The sequence below is a fragment of the Pieris napi genome, chromosome 24, assembly GCF_905475465.1.
Source record: "Pieris napi chromosome 24, ilPieNapi1.2, whole genome shotgun sequence".
NCBI classification, from domain to species: Eukaryota; Metazoa; Arthropoda; class Insecta; order Lepidoptera; family Pieridae; genus Pieris; species Pieris napi.
The window spans coordinates 4,881,057-4,897,735 of NC_062257.1; the positions used below are offsets into that span (position 1 = coordinate 4,881,057).

The following is a 16,679-nucleotide window of genomic DNA, read 5'->3' on the forward strand; positions in this document are numbered from 1 at the left end:
TCACTTTTTAGTTGACAGTGCAGCAGAAGGGCTAGAAACTATAATTATTGTAGCATATTTAAAAAAAAAACATAATTTTAAACATATATTCCAATAATAATAATCAGTGGCGCTACAACCTCTTTAGGTCCGGGCCTCAGATTTCTGAATCTGTTTCATGATCATTTTTCAATATAATACGCAAGTAGTTGGTGATCAGCCTCCAGTGCCTGACACCCGCCGTCGTTTTTGGGTCTAAGACATGTCGGTTTCCTCACGATGTTTTCCTACACCGTTCGAGCGAATGTTAAATGCGCACATAGAAAGAAAGTCCATTGGTACACAGCTGGGGATCGAACCTACGACCTCACGGATGAGAGTCGCACGCTGAAGCCACTAGGCCAACACTGCTCTCATATATATATTGTGACTTTAAAAGTTTTATCAAAATCGGTCGGTTATCGCTTCAGGAGTCAACACACACACGCACCTAAGTTATGTATAGTAGATTTGTAAGTATTTCTGTGTTAAGTTAAATAAATCCATCCAATCAACTAATGCCCAGCACACATGGTGAAACGCAACTGCAACGAAACTGCAACTACTAGTTACTTTTGAGTTTCATTTGAGTTTATGCCATAGATACCTTTGAGAGACAACACACGTCGCAACTAGTTTGAAACCGGTTTGAAACGCGTTGCAGATCAGTTGCTTTGAAACCAGCGTGCAGGAAACTCGTGTCGGATTTGGTTCTGTCTGGTCTCAAAATCGGAATGATTGTGACTAATTTCATCATATTTAGGTTGCGGCGTGTGTGGAAAACGTTTGAAACTGGTTTCTAACCTATAATTTCAAAAGGGTTTCGTTGCAGTTGTGTTTCACCATGTGTGCCTTAAGTTCATTATAAATTTTAGGGAATCGATTTACAATACGCAGTCTTTACAATTATTGAACCTAGTAACTGAAAACGTAACAGAAGAGTTTGTTATGATATTAAAAAATAATGTGTTCTCGGAATTGTATCAGCTACGTTTGAAACCACACTCCGAGGTTTGTTTGTTTGTATAAGGATTTATAACAATTGATTATACAGTATATGTTACGATGCGGGGCGGGGATTCAATTACGCGTTATTGTTAATATTTTCTTCGACTTATACCACATAATAGTAACTAAAGAGTCACTGGGTGGTCACGAAACGTTTTACTATTGGGTACAGAAAAACGTTACGGCGCGTTACAGGGGGGGGGGTCAATAATCTCCAAAAATTGCGTTACGTAATACTTAACATACGATAAAACATTTCAATTTGAAATTTTTTTTGAATAGTAGTGAAATATAATATGTGTATTCCAACTTATGAAACAGTCTTAGATACATATTAGGGTGCGTACAGACCATGTAACATATTATATAACTTGTGTTTTATAACACGTCCACATTATGTAACCTTGTTATTCAACATTATAACATAAAACAATACTGTACACATTAGAATAACAATGCAATATAACAATGTTATATAACCATTTTAAATAACGAAAGAAAAACAAAAAAACGTCTACTGGGTTCGTCCTAGCATACATATCAATAACATGTTGTATAGCAATGTTGCATAACATGTTATGTTATATAGTCTGTACGCACCTTTAGAATCGCCTCTGAATTTTTGAGATATCCACACATTTCATCATACATAGTAAATAATTATATAGTTAGTTAATATTTTTTTGTTTGTTGTATGACAATTTTTTTTATTGTTTTTTTTTTTTCCTGTTTATGAAAGAGGTTGATGTATACCCTATTGTATATAAGAAGTAGTAACTTCTGGCTATTCAGAGATAATTAAGTTTGTCATCAAAATTTGAACTTTGTGCCACCGTAAAATTATAAACACCGTTAGATTGTAATCTACCTCGCGAGATTGTGAACTGTAGAAAGATTGTGAACCTCAACATACTGCTTACAATTTAACGTATTATATTTCGGTAGATTGTAATCTGTCGAAGTGAAATCGGACAGTTAAAAATTTGACAATTTTAAGATTGTAATTTGACGGTTTCACTTCGATAGATTACAATCTACCGAATAATAATACGTTAAATTGTAAGCAGTACGTTGAGGTTCACAATCTTTCGACAGTTTACAATCTCGCGAGATAAATTACAATCTAACGCTGTTTACAATTTTACGGTGACACATAAACGAAAGCCTAACAATGACTTGTATTGCGCAGTGGCTGCTTAGAGATAGATTGGTTTGAAGTAGCTAAAACACTTTTTAATGTCTTGGACACAGGTTTTTAAATCACTGAAATTTGTAATTTATAAGTAGATCGTAATTCTACTTAGGGAGCGTTCAAGTATTACGTAACGCAATTTGGGGGGAGGGTGGAGTCTTCTGAAACGTTACAGTGCGTTACGTGGGCGGGAGGGGGGTTATTTAAACAACGCGTTACGTAACATTTTTTATTTTAATAAAAAAACTGGAGGATTAATTGGCAACCCTTTTCGTTTATGTTCTACGGGAAATCCTTGATTTGTATTGTACTCGTACGTTACTTTTATTTTTGCTTTCCTAAGTTTATGTTTCGGGGAATCCCTCGACTGTGTGATTTTTATTTTATTAGAGTTTACACAGAAGCACATTGCTGTTGTCAATGTTGTTAAAGATTGAGGAAATACCGTAATGTCCTCGAAAGCGGGAGATTTGCATCAGCAGCTGTTCATGGCATATATAAGCTGTCATATTAACTTGCCAGCATAATTGTGCCAAAAAAATGCCAACGAAATTTGGAAAACGGCTAAAGAAAAGTTTTTAGAACATATACCTAACGGGTGTTATACATGATTGTGTCTTTAATGGTCACTTAAATGTTACGTAACGTTACGGGAGGGGAGGGGGTACAGAAAAACGTTATGGTGCGTTACATGAGGGGAGGAAGCTTCTAAAATCTTTAAAAATTGCGTTACGTAATACTTGAACGCTCCCTTACCGTAGAAGAAAATATTTATGTCTCTAATGAACAATTACCATTTAAAGAAATGTGTATTCCTCGATTTTTACAGATATCACAATGGGCGTCCGTAATATTATATTCATACGAAAAAGGTATTTTTCCTTATTTAAACTACTTATATACAAATTTTTATTTTATTTTATCATACACGAATGAAATAGTAAGAACTCGAACAGCCTAAATTGCTTTTAATCAAACATATTTGGTTTAACTATTGTTAGGGTTCTTCCAGAAAAGAGCGTACTAATTCTTAAAAAGCAAACGACGCACACGCGAGCCTTCTGGCATTTACAGTGTCCATGGTCGACTATATCACTTAACATCAGATAAACCTTCTGCACCTTTGCCCCTATTACATAAAAAACTTCAATGTCGTAGAAAATAAAAAATAAAATAAAAAATTTTTTTTTACCATAAACCAAGTCGGCCATAGCCTACGTGAATTTTTTTTCGAAAATTATAGATGTATATAGATTATACTTTAAAATATTAACAAGAAATGTAGCTTTAGGTAAATACAAGTATAAACTTAAATGGGAGAATGAATCAACAAGGAATGAAACAAAGAATAACTGTACATATATTCATACTTTAAATGATGGACAAGAAAGCGATGACACTGATGAACTGTTAAAAAATGTGTTCAGAGAAGTTGCAAATTATAATTATTATGAAAGGCGAAATAAAAATATACGAAATTCCAATAAGATAAAAGGCCCGCAAGCATTTTTCTCAAACGCAGATAGAATAATGAAACCGAAATCAAGAACTATAGATCTTTCATTTTCCTCTCTTGTAAAATCACCTGTGCTCGAAAATTCATTTTTTCCTTATAAAAACCACGATAGTCTAATAAATAATTCGTCACCTACCGACAATACTTATGAACACACTGATTCAATAATGAATATAGGTAATAATTTTCATCCCATATCCACTTCCACGCCCAAAAAAGATCGAAAAACAATAACAAAATATGAAAATAGAAAAATTAGTAAGCGTCCTAAAAAATATCAAATTCCAAAGAAAATCGATCGTTCGCTTGGCACAAAATTTCTCGACGTTGTCAATAGTTCCTGCACTACAATTATAAAAAGCATAAAAAGCGTGTTCACACGAAACACCTCAAAGAAGGAAAATGCAAATGAAAAATGCGGGAGTTTCACGGAATATATGAGAGTTAGGGACCAATATTTGGGCGATATAAATAAAAGTTCGCCAGGTGTAAAATCTTGTAGAACGTGCAATGATACACTACTACTCCAAGAAAAATTTCAATCTGATGATTGCTTGAAAGTAACCGTGAAGAAACTCAAACATGGCATTAATATGTTCGGCTGTGATTTTAAGGTATACTATACTATGTGTGTGTATATTACGTGTATTATAAATTGGCAAGCGACTATTTGTAATATACTAGTAGACTCGGTCAAGCTTGCTGTGGCTAAGGTTTTTGTTATATTACATAGTAGCAAGCTATGCAAGGGAAACGGTAGGAGAACACCAGTCATGGGGACCACCATGCTTTTTTGGTGGTTATGCCATTAAATTGTAGCTTATGTGAAACGTTGGTACTTTCAACACAGCGCCATCTGTTAGAATTGTGACTGTCAAATAATAAACAAATAATTTGAATAATATTTAGGGTATAAATTAATATGTAAGCTATCCTATCTTTTAAGTTAGATCAAACTGCACATGGTGAGCAAATTTGTTTGAAATCGGTTAAGTAGTTTAGGAGTCCATAGCGGACAAACAACGTGACGCGTAATTTATATATATTAAGATTTATATTATTATTTTGTTGGTAATAAAAAAATTAATGACCATACTATGATATCCATTGGTACTATGTTTGAACGACTACCTCCAAGTTGAAATTCAAATTCAAAATCATTTATTCATTTAGGTAATGTACACTCATGAACGTCAATAAAGAAATACATATTAAATTCATCTAATTTTACTGCCAGTTCTCAAATCAAGAGCGTAGAACGGAAGAGAAGAACTGGCAATAAACTCTCCGCCACTCTTTTTAATCGCCAAGTTTTTGGTTTTACAAAATGTTTGTAAGGAGCTGAAACCATTTCACCATGGTCCACATGACATCTTTAAGTCATTAATAGTTAATTATTACAAAAAAAAAATTGTCCTCTATCAGGAGTAGGCATGGTGAAATAGGAGCCAGCAACGCACCCACTAAAAATGGGTGTATATGGGCTGCGAAGACTGCCCTTTTTGGTCGTCCCGCAAGCTCGTTTGCCCCCCTATTATATAAAAAAAAAGCAGCACGCACTTTAAGGCTCCTAGGAACAATACGCAAGCGTGAGAGTGTGCCTAGCACATTATGAGGTTTATTTGAATAATGCATGTTTGTTAAAAAAGCCATATTTAATAAAAACCATTTTATTTACGACTACCCTCTAATTTACAGAAAATATCAAAAACATTTTGGCCACACGAAAAATGCATGACGCCGGCTGTACTTTATAATTTATACCGCAAGCTAATTGTTAAATAAATAATTAAAGAATTTGTTTTTTTCTACTACCCTCAACTACCCTTATATCACAGTCTGCTATAAGCCGATTCATGTCGAACCATATCTCGAGTTATATCACCTACGGTGGGTGTTCCTGAAAAAAAGCAAGATTTAGGTAAAAGAACACTAATCAATATTCATTAATATAGTTAAAAACATAGGTAGTGGTCAGACGGTCAATATATATCGTGATCATTGAGATTTCTTCAATATTTATTGACGTGTAAACGCGGCAGAAATAAATATTGAGCAATGAGCATATTGACACAAAATCTAGATATTTTTGATCATCAATATTTATAGAAGTTTATTTAGTTATAATATTTTTCCGAACTAATCAAAATGTTAAACTTAGATGTAAACTTTAGTATGTATCAGATTTAGTGGTTTGTTCAACGCTTAGTGGTTTATTTTTTATTTTCCAAAAAACATATTTACACACCCGAAAATAAGAAGTGCTAATCCGCAACAAAGATTAAAAAATGTGATTCTAAATTTAAGATACCTAACTAATTAAATTTTGTTTTACTTAAGAAAAGCTATGTAATTTTTGTTCACTATAAGAAAAGTATTTTATTTTTGTTTAATAGAAGTTAAATCTTTATTTTTGGTTATTTCATTGCTAATCAATGAATTTTGATTTATGTGTCGTTTTAATTGCACGTACGGAACTACCCCACAGCGTACGAAGGTACCCCCAACACTGTACGACGCCCGCCGTTGATGGGGCAGATTCGTACGTATTCCAGATTTAGTTTAAATCATAATTATGGTTGAAACATCAGATGAAATCATTTGTCATTTTTTAATATGAATCTCAGATAGTTAGACTATAAATTTAAGCTATCAGATGATTGATTCATGGAAAAAGAAAAAAATAAAATGTGAAAACCGACCTTCCCCTATATCGTGATCATTGTCGAGATTTCGTCAATATTTTTTGATGTGTGGCAGAAATAAATATTGAGCAATATCTATAGAAGTAACTAGACTTAATATTGTGCGAGTAACTTCGCAATAAACAGTTTTATGTTGAATTGTTTTGATAAATTATTTGTTTGAAATTATTTCTATATCGCTAATTTGGATCTTGATCTTTCTATATAAACATTAAAGCTAATTAAACATTATTATTACCCGCTATTTGTAATGTATATTCCAACTCCTTTCTTAAAATACCGAGCATTTTTCTAACACCCGCCTCTCCTCCTACTGTTAGACCCCACAGTGCCGGCCGTCCTACGAACACCTACAAAGACAAATAACTATTATTTTCCTGAAAAACTCAATTGATATTTTTATGACAAGTTTTTGACGCATAAAAACCCAAAAATCTCTAGCAGTGGCGGATTTACCAGCAGACTGCCTAGGTTAGAGCTTAGGGCGGCAAATTTGGTGAGCAAATTTTGTTTGCTAGCTCTTAGAAATCAGATTTTGCAACAAATTTTACCAATGACTCTCATTGTACATAAGCAAACTTCCATATTCTAGAGTAAAACAGCTAGTTCGCCGCTCCCCCCAACCAGTAATCCAAATCTGCGTCCTCAGCTCCCACTTTGTATAAGTGAAAAGAGCGAAATTGCAGAAAATTTATTTCCCTCTTCCTGTTCTCCTAAAAACTCCTACATGTCAGTCCTACTACTGGTATATATATATATATAGACTAGCAGACCGGCCAAGCATTGCTGTGGCTAATGTTTTAGTTATATTACATAGTAGTAACCTATTCAAGGGAAACGGTAGGAGAACACCAGTCATGGGGACCACCATGCTTTATTGGTGGTTATGCCATTAAATTGTAGCTTATGTGAAACGTGGTACTTTCAATACAGCGCCATCTGTTAGAATTGTGACTATCAGATAATAAACAAATATTTTGCAATAAAATAATATTGCGGGTATAAATTGAGATGTAAGCTATCCTATCTTTTAAGTTAGATCTAACTGCACACGGTGTTCAAATTTGATTGAAATCGGTTCAGTAGCTTAGGAGTCCATAGCGGACAAACAAGGTGACACGTAATTTATATATTATCAGTTAGCACAAAAGATTAGAACGTGTAGGTACTTTAGACTTTTAAAATCTACTGAGGTTAGGTTAGTAACAAGTCCGTTCCGCACGAAGTCTCGAAATAAAAGTGAGTCAACGCCGGTGTTGCCACGCTTTATATAGGTTTCTGCTACAAGATGGTGTTAGTCCGCTAACAATATATTAAGATAATCTAGGACCAAACAATTGTAGAGGCGAGGGTGGCACAAACTTCACAGCCTTGAAAATTTGTAAATCCGCCACTGTTCTCTAGACTTCCGCGCCATCATGCTACCTATGTTTATTCAATACCACGCCATTGTAAAAAACCTATTAAGTATAAATTTATTATTACAGTACTGGCTTAGCACGCCAGCTGTTTGTAACTAAATGAAAGCATGTACGCATATCTATCAAATATAATGTAAAAGATTTGTGTCGTCAAAAATGTATATGTTATTTTTTTGAATTTTAACCATCTGCAATCAGCCTCTTGGCTTTTATCAGATTTTATGACATGATTTTGAAGCAATTCGGGAATGCAAATCCAATATCAAACTGCGGCCTTCTCAGCCGAAACACGCAGTCTGCCTTTTCCAAGAAGCCCGAAGCTAGGGGTTTGACGTGGTGCTGAAGTCTCCTTTTGTTTTTTTTTGTTTTATAGAACGGGGGGGAGGCTCACCTGATGTTACGTGATACCGCCGCCCATGGGCACTCTCAATGCCAGAGGGCTCGCGAGTTCGTTGCCGTTGTGCGTTTTGTATTTTTCGGTTGATCTTTCGATGTAATTAATGGCATATAAACTATCAACTAAACTTTCTAACTCGTCAATGTGATAAATCAACCTCATGAAGATTAAATCTTTAGGCTAAAGACACAGTAAGACACTGATCACCAAACTTGGTGATATGCATTTTGATCTACTCTATTACTACTACTACTAATTCTGCTCATTTAGCTGGCCAACAATATAGGAAAAACAAAATTAATTACCATTTTAGCACCGAGAGCAAGGGCTTTATATATATCTGTGCCACTCGATACACCTCCATCAAGGTATACTTCGACGTTATAATTCTTCACTGCTTCTATCACTTCAGGAAGCGCCTCAATCTAAAAAAAAAGATTTAAGACTTTAATTTTTAACATAGGGTGGCAGGGCTGGCAAAATTCCACGGGCCCCCGACCCAAGAGATATTATGTTCTCTGGATGAATGTGAAGGCTCCAATACGCATTGGGCTAGCGTGGAGACTACAGACCATTCCATTTCGCCTAAGAGAGGAGGCCTATTGCCATTAGTGGGACATATACAACGTGTTATTGATTTCGCTGAAAATCTCGAAGTGTATTAAAATTAAACTGAGTGACGATTTTTACTGATAGGGCCCCGTCAAAAGAATTTGCCACGGGCCCCAGATGGTATAGTTACGCCACTGGTATAACTCGTTATTCATTTTAATTTAATGTGACAAAAGTTACGTACGCGTATAATGCTTTGTTGAATCCTTGTGTAATTTAAATATCTTTGAACTATTCATATGTGACTTAGTAATTAACTACTAAGATTCAATTACACAAACGTTATAGAGAATATTTACTAAAAATAATTAAACTGCATTTTTATAGGACTGCCGTGCGGTTAATCCGTGTGTTCATCTCCCACAAACAACGCTCCCTTCCATTTTTGGAATCTCATGGTATTCTGTTAAGCAATTTCACATTACGTCTTGACAAGCGGAGGGAGCTTGTAGTTTATTGTTTATCAGAATGCCAAATCGTAAACTGACTGCTTCACGACTGATTTGAGCGCGACCACCGCTGTGAAAACCGCTGTGAGAGTTCGAAAAGTGAGTTACACAATCGCAAGGCAGAATACCGAACTTAGTTATAATGATAATAACACGTTATTTACAATAGAATACAGAAGAAAAAAAAGTAAAAAAAGACAAGACATAAATGGGCGACGCACTGCTAAAAAAAAAAAAAGCAGATTTATCCAGACTTCGCAATAATAGTTTTTATCGTAACTCGATTTTGGGTTTGACAATAGAAGTCTAATTATGTAATTTATGTGTCTGTCCCGTGCTCCATGATACAGCAGACACCATCAGAATACCATACCGTAGCTGGGACTCCATCGAGCTGCCTTGCACCATGATTAGAGACCAGAATTCCAGAGCAACCAGCCTCAACCGCTTTAACCGCGTCATCCCCACGTAATATTCCTTTAGCAATGATCGGCAATTTTGTAATGCTGCAGCAAATAAATAAAAAAAAAACTTTAGAGGTGTCAAGGGACACCCGGATGGAACGAAATTCCTTTCGATTAATTTATATGTTAATTGGTATCATAATAGTATGATAGATTTTCTCGACACCAATCTTACGACGAAAAAAAAGCCAACATCAAAATGTAAAATATAACAACTATAGCAAAAAGTGTCGTTACAACTTTTGGTCTTAATTTATTACGTCTAGCCCCCTTTCGCAACGCTCGATAACTTCGTTCCAACAAGACTAATTTAGTTAAGTGATTCCAAAAATAATTTTCATTTCTTATCCCTACAAAAAAAAGCCAACACCACGAGGTGTTCTCAGGCGGTCACCCATCCAAGTACTGACCTCGCCCGACGTTGCTTAACTTCGGTGATCGGACGAGAACCGGTGTATTACAATAGCAAATAGCAAAAAAGTGTCGTGACAACTTTTCGTAAGATTTTTTCCCGTCTAGCCCCCTTTCACAACGCGCGATAAGGAACTTCGTTCCAATAATTTAAGAAAATAAGTCTTAAACAACCAAAGGAAAGGAAGAGATTAATTGTGCTGTTAACAGTTTTTTGCTCTAAACAAGCTAAAGCTTGAAAACTTAGATTTAGCTCAGACTGCTAACAGCAAACTTGTCAGAGTTCTTGATTAGTCAGGCTTCCAATACAGAGAGCTTCTGGGCTTAGAGAGCTTATTATAAGTAAGAGCTGAGTCAAATTGTTACTATTATTTGATTCATTGAATTATACAATTTTTTTTGACAATTCACACCAATTGACCTAGTCCCATGCTAAGCTGGTGAAGCTTGTGTTATGGGTACTAGGCAACGGATATACATACATATTATAGATAGATAGAACACATATAAATACATATTTAAACACCCAAGATCTAAGCACAACACCAAATGCTCATCAAATCGATGTTTGTCTCAGCCGGGGATCGAACCCGGGACCCATGGATTCGCAGGGGTACCAACCACTAGAGCAATGAGCCGTCAAAGTATAGCTATCACCAATTACAAAGAGGTACATGAGTTATCGAACATTGAATGAGCGCAAGAAGAATAGCTTAGTGGCCAATCTGTAGAATGTAAATTTACCTTTTTAGCCACTTAACTTCGTCCCAAGTTAATGTTTTATCAAATAAGTTGTTAATGTAATGGCTTAAGCCGCTACCTTCCCCTGTGCTGTGAATCTTCGTCGATAAATGTCCTTCGAAATTGGCTAATCTGAAATGATTTTATAAGAAACTGTTGTCTAAATTAGGCAAATATAAAACATTCTCGTGTGAAGGCGTAAACTAATATCATTTTCTACGGTGAATCAGCTGTCTACTAGATTCGAAGGTAACAAACTCAATTGTTCTTCTTTATACAAAGTTCCGTCCACAACACCAATCAATTTTTTTCTAAATGAAAAGGAAAAATATGTCAGAGACATGAAAAAGCCAAGTTTAATGGTAATATTATAAGATTCGAGACTTGACTCCGGTATGTATAGGTATGTTAACTAAAGCTGGCGGCTTCAACACATTTACACTTTGTGCTTGTGTAGTGTCTGTGAATAAGCGCGAGACGTGATGTCAAACTGAAATACAATCATAAATACATCATGAATAGACTGTCCGTCGTGTATGAGTGGACTAAAATGTATAGCATGGCAAAAAAATCATATTTTGAAACATACTGTATGTGAAATTGCATTAGTGTGAGTACTGTGAACCCGCCAGCTTTCGATAACCGACCTATAAAAAGCGTTTTGGGTGTGACATTTAGGAGTCATTCTTATGACTCTCAACTCTATTGTTACTTCTATTCTCTTCTTATTGAATAGGACGCAGTACTGCTCCATGGGCTATGGATAACCAAGCATTAACAATGGTAAATTATACTCACTTTAAGTGACGAGGTAGTGTGAACTTATTTCTAACATCAGCCCTTCTTAATCCGAATATCGGAGTATCAACAGTTAGAGCGATTGCTTTAAATCCAGCCTTTTCAGCTCTCATCACAAGTCGCTTAGTGATTTCCCTGAAAAGTAAATTATTCAGACTCGAAAATTACTAACTAATGCATTATGGTAGTCCGTTGGGTGATAAAAACCAGCCTTGCGATTCTGTAACTCACTTTTCGAACTCTCACTGCGGTTGTCGCAGCGGCGCGGCAGTCGCGCTCAAATTAGTCGTGAAGCAGTCATTTTACGATTTGGCATTCTGATAAGGATGGAGCTGTGTGAGTTCGAAAAGTGAGTTACAGAATTGCAAGGCAGGGGTCTTATAGTAATAATTAAATAATCAAGCCATCGCAAAGGCAACCCTAGTCTTAAGCTACAAATACAATTAACTATGAAAATAAGTTATAAAATTGCAATATCTCTTACAATTACATACTAGGTCTTATGAATTTTAAACATTATAATTACATAAGGTAGTTTCTAATAATTAAATAAGATAAGGCACCCTCGCCTAATATAAAATACATGTTTCAGAATCACTGAAAAGATAAATAATGATTTCAGCAAATTTACTACTAGAACCATAAAAGCATCGTGCGAACCCTATTATAATTATATTAGTTTAATAATGCAAGCTTTAAACTTGCAGCACGTTTGCGGTCACTATGTTAGCCATACATTCTTAAGTATCTGTTTTGCGAATTAAATTGATTTGACTCCCGAAAATAAAATAAAACTCAGTTTTAAAAGTAAAGATTTACCATAGGTTTGACAAAGTATTAAATATTATACAAACATGTGTGTCAAATGTATAAAAACCTTAAATCGAAATTGTTACGCGCAATTATAAGAATTTTTATACAAACACTAGCTGACTTTACTGGAAACGTTGTTTTGGCATGTATGTTTCTAGGAAACATTTTTAGTTCGATAAAAATATATCTACAATAATAAAAAATAGGGGTTGATCGTAGAGGTGTGAAAATAAGGTGTTGTATGTATTTTTATATGCTGTATCATAAAAAAATAAAAACAACAAAAAAATAAAAAGAAAAATTCATCTTTCTTTAATTTTAATTCTTCATTCATCATTTAAGGGTTTGAAAAATAGATAGTAGCCGATTCTCAGACTTACTGAATTTCCATTAAAAATTTACAAGAATCGGTCGTTTCGGAGGAGTATGGGAACGAACATTGTGACACGAGGATTTTATATATTAGATTTGTAGAGACCGATTTAAACTTTGTCTAACTAATAACTAATAGATTTCCTACATAAAACTTATAAAGATCTTTCTTACTCAGTTCCCACCCAAGTCACACTCTACTGAAGATAATTCTATATTATCAATACCTATATAGTCATATATGTATGTACTTAGGTACAGGATCGCTTATGAGTGACTTCCAACTTCCAATAGCTATAGGCAACTAAATGCTTTTCAATTTAAAAAAAATCCAGTGACGCTACAACCTTTTTAGGTCTGGGCCTCAGATTTCTGTAAATAGGTTATCAGTCACCTGTGCCTGACACACACCGTCGACTTTTTGAGTCTAAGGCAAGCCGGTTTCCTCACGATGTTTTCCTTTACCCTTCGAGCGAATGTTTAATGGTGCACAGCCGGGGATCGTACCTACGACCTCAGGGATGAGAGTCGCAGGCTGAAGCCACTAAGCAAACACTGCTATTTCTATATAGTTCGTTAAAAATCCTTAGCGCTGATTCAATCACGTGGAACAAAAACTCAAAATGGACGTGGATATTTGAGTTTGATCAAAGAAAGATGAAAGATCCGATGCTTTTTTAAAATGTAATATTTGCATATGACAATTTTTACCTGTCATTATAAATGTAAAGCTGAAACCACTTTACGGCATTAGGACCAGCCTCGGCCACTTCTTCAATGGAACTGGTTGATATTGTACTTAAAGTGTATATTACACCTTCAGCTTGTGCAGCTAAAATAAAAATTTGGTTATAATTAAGATTACTCTAGAATTACGATAGTGCAACACAAGCTAGCGTTGAGCAGGCGGAAACTTATAAACGGCAAAGAGAAGAAAAGAGACTCTTGGGCCTTGAGGTGAAGAACGCAGGCGCTAATTAAGATTTAAGTTGGCGCCTAGTAGATAGGTGTCCCAGAGCTGGTGCCATTACCAACTATTTAAATTTAGTTTTCTAATTACCCATTTTTAATTACGATTATTAATATATACATATGCTACATATAATTTATGCTAGCCGTAGAAGTACGAAAGTACCTAATAAAGATTTTTGCCTAGCTTTTATTCTATCTATACCTAATGTCAATGCCAAAACGAAAATATGTTGAATGTATATTATTAACTGTTAATTTGTTCTCTAATCAAACACTTGCCTATTAGATTTAAAAATGATCATGAAACGGATTCGATATCTGAGGACAAGACTTAAAGAGGTTGTAGCGCCACTGATTTATTTTATTATATTAGCAAATATGAATTGCGCATTGTGCAGCCGCGATCTACGACCTCTCGGTTGACCTATGAGGAAGTATATATAAACTATAACCTTTAACATTAGCTGTCTCGCCATCGGGATGAGCCATCCGCTGCATTGCGGTTGGTGATATTCCAACTGGCATTGTGACTCTCTCTCCTAGAATAGTTGTGTGCAGATCGAAGTGCGAAATACCGACGAGGCATTTTGGTCTAATGCGGAGCCTAAAAATTATAATAATTATTGTATGTGGCCGTTGGTTTCTGAAATAAGCGTGTCTACTTGGAGTAATAGTTTTGGTAGAACGCTGAACTTACTTGTCTTAATTAATTCCAGGCTCTATTCCTAAGGTCAAATATTGTTCTCAAATTTATAAATTGTCTAGAGGTAATATTTGTAGCAAAATGTAACGAATTTGGACAATTTCTATGGTTTATGGATTACAAAATAATTGGCTGATGCTACTTAATAGATACTAGCTTTGGATTTGACATAAAGAAAATTTATGCTTTATTAATTGTTTACTAGCGGCCAAAACCAATATGCAATCTCAATCCAATTTTAGCTGTCATAGACTGACAATTCAATCCATTTCTAAAGAAAAGCATGCCAATATTCAATACATGGACTGAGATACCAATCTAATTATTCAACCAATCGTTCAGAGGGCGGATAAGAGATTGAAGATTGCCCTCTGTATGAAAATGAATGTTTACTCATGCCAACAACCTATCTGTCCATTTTGACAGTGCTTCGATTGGCCAAATCAATCTCGGATTGCTATCGGTGAAACTCGTATGATTTGGGTTTGGGATTGCGACCTAACTTAATATTCATTGGGAAAATTTATTCATCTTCGTCATCTTCCAGTTCTAGTGATAGTGATTTGGAAGTTTAAATGCAATTATCCGATTGGGATAGTAATTCTGAAGCTGGAAGAAGACAACGTACTTCTGTGCGAAGACATAAGAAGACAAGAATTTATTATATCCAGAGCCTGAATGACGCCGAATTCACATTTAGATTTAGGTTAACAAAAGAAGCTTTGGAGACACTTTTACACAAAGGTTTCATCTTGTCATCAACTTTTGTAAAAAAAATTTAAATATTAGCTACAACCAAAAATATTTGTTACTATAGATACTACCTACTAACTCCACTTCAAAACCTCAAGACTCCAGCAGAACATCTTTATAACGAATCTCAAATACGAAGCAGAAATGTGGTGGAAAGGACATAATATGGTGTTTGGAAAAAATCGGTTCCCCAAAATCGGTTTGTCAAAAAAGGTTTTGCTTCAAGTATCTCGTGTACAAGCCGTGATAGTGGCATGTGCAGTGTTGCACAATATTGCTATTGATATGCGATATGAACATTTTGAACTACTGCAACAAGTAGATGAACAAGCTGATGATATTGATCAAAGCGCAATTGACAACGTGGGAAATGCAAGTGTGCGAAGTAATCTTATAAGTGATTATTTTGCTTTATTACTATAATATTTTATAAATTACAACATTTTTGAGATAAATTAAATAAAAATTCAATGCTTTTATTTAAATAAAAATACAATTTTTTAATACAATACATCCTCGCTCCAGGCACAATATCTAGATAAATCTATCGAGTGTTTTCGCAGTTCAAGAGCAACTTATTTATCTGAACTGATTAATCAGCAGTGTTTAGCAACAGCTCAAAGCATCCTGTGTAATGGTTTTTGCATCAGAATCGGAGACAATATAATTTCACATAAACTATGTAATGAAATATATATATATCAATTCAAAATTCGCCCTATATCCACTAAGGCTATCAAAAGAAACAAAATCGACAAAAAGGTGTTAGAATTTCTTTTAGCATTTCCTTTTAGCATGCAATAGTTTTACCTTGAGATAAAAAGAAATGCGAAAATATTAGTCAGTCTTTATTCAGATTGAGTATTAAATGGTTTATTGCATAATTACCTTTGAAAGGCGGTTTTATTTTCTCCTAACGTAAATTCGTCTGTCGCACCACTTGTATAATAATCCTTGGCAGCCTTCGGGAGCAACGTAGTGGCTGCATCTTCCAAATCTTTAATACTTATATATTTTTCCATTTGAGAAATTGACTATTTGCTTTAAGACGTTTAACTTAAGTGACGCATTTATAGCGATAAGACCATTAATTACTTATCAAACAAATAGGTCAGAAGTCATTATTTCGATACGAAAAATTGCAAACAAATATCACGTAAGTTACATAAGACTAAATATAATTGAAACGTAATAATGGTAAAATAAAAACGCGTGTATATTTATGTACCTATATCAGTCCTTGTTATGGTCACGGAGCCATTTTTTTTCAAAGAGACCGGGTTTAGGCGAGTACTAGACATTTTAATAAAACTTATACGTTTCGCGCGCTAACC

At 34.9% G+C, this 16,679-nt stretch overlaps 2 protein-coding genes across 2 annotated transcripts; one reads left to right on the plus strand and one right to left on the minus strand.

The window, feature by feature from the left end:
* The first annotated feature begins 535 nt into the window (after positions 1-535).
* LOC125061669 lies at positions 536-4,924 on the plus strand. The gene is made up of 4 exons (XM_047667194.1): positions 536-1,029; positions 3,048-3,090; positions 3,504-4,406; positions 4,908-4,924. Exons 1-4 carry the CDS (start codon positions 967-969, stop codon positions 4,922-4,924), a joined length of 1,026 nt encoding a protein of 341 aa, XP_047523150.1. The 5' UTR covers positions 536-966.
* A 464-nt stretch (positions 4,925-5,388) lies between these two features.
* Positions 5,389-16,411, minus strand: LOC125061872 (2-Hydroxyacid oxidase 1). Its single transcript, XM_047667508.1, has 9 exons — positions 16,234-16,411; positions 14,342-14,493; positions 13,629-13,749; positions 11,733-11,867; positions 10,938-11,066; positions 9,692-9,824; positions 8,563-8,682; positions 6,678-6,789; positions 5,389-5,634 (listed from the first exon to the last, which is right to left on the minus strand). The coding sequence occupies exons 1-9, from the start codon at positions 16,365-16,367 to the stop codon at positions 5,567-5,569; spliced, it is 1,104 nt and encodes a 367-aa protein (XP_047523464.1). The 5' UTR covers positions 16,368-16,411; the 3' UTR covers positions 5,389-5,566.
* Between the last annotated feature and the right edge of the window lie 268 nt (positions 16,412-16,679).

Bases quoted from the DNA above. Each gene is read 5' to 3' on its own strand.
- LOC125061872 (XM_047667508.1), bottom strand. From the start codon at position 16,367: ATGGAAAAATATATAAGTATTAAAGATTTGGAAGATGCAGCCACTACG. The intron at 14,494-16,233 runs GTAATTATGCAA...TATAATTTTTAG, and splicing joins AATAAAACCGCCTTTCAAAG to GCTCCGCATTAGACCAAAAT. The intron at 9,825-10,937 runs GTAAATTTACAT...TATTTGCTGCAG, and splicing joins GAAGTTAAGTGGCTAAAAAG to CATTACAAAATTGCCGATCA.
- LOC125061669 (XM_047667194.1), top strand. From the start codon at position 967: ATGATATTAAAAAATAATGTGTTCTCGGAATTGTATCAGCTACGTTTG. The intron at 1,030-3,047 runs GTTTGTTTGTTT...CGATTTTTACAG, and splicing joins GTTTGAAACCACACTCCGAG to ATATCACAATGGGCGTCCGT. The intron at 3,091-3,503 runs GTATTTTTCCTT...CAAGAAATGTAG, and splicing joins ATTATATTCATACGAAAAAG to CTTTAGGTAAATACAAGTAT.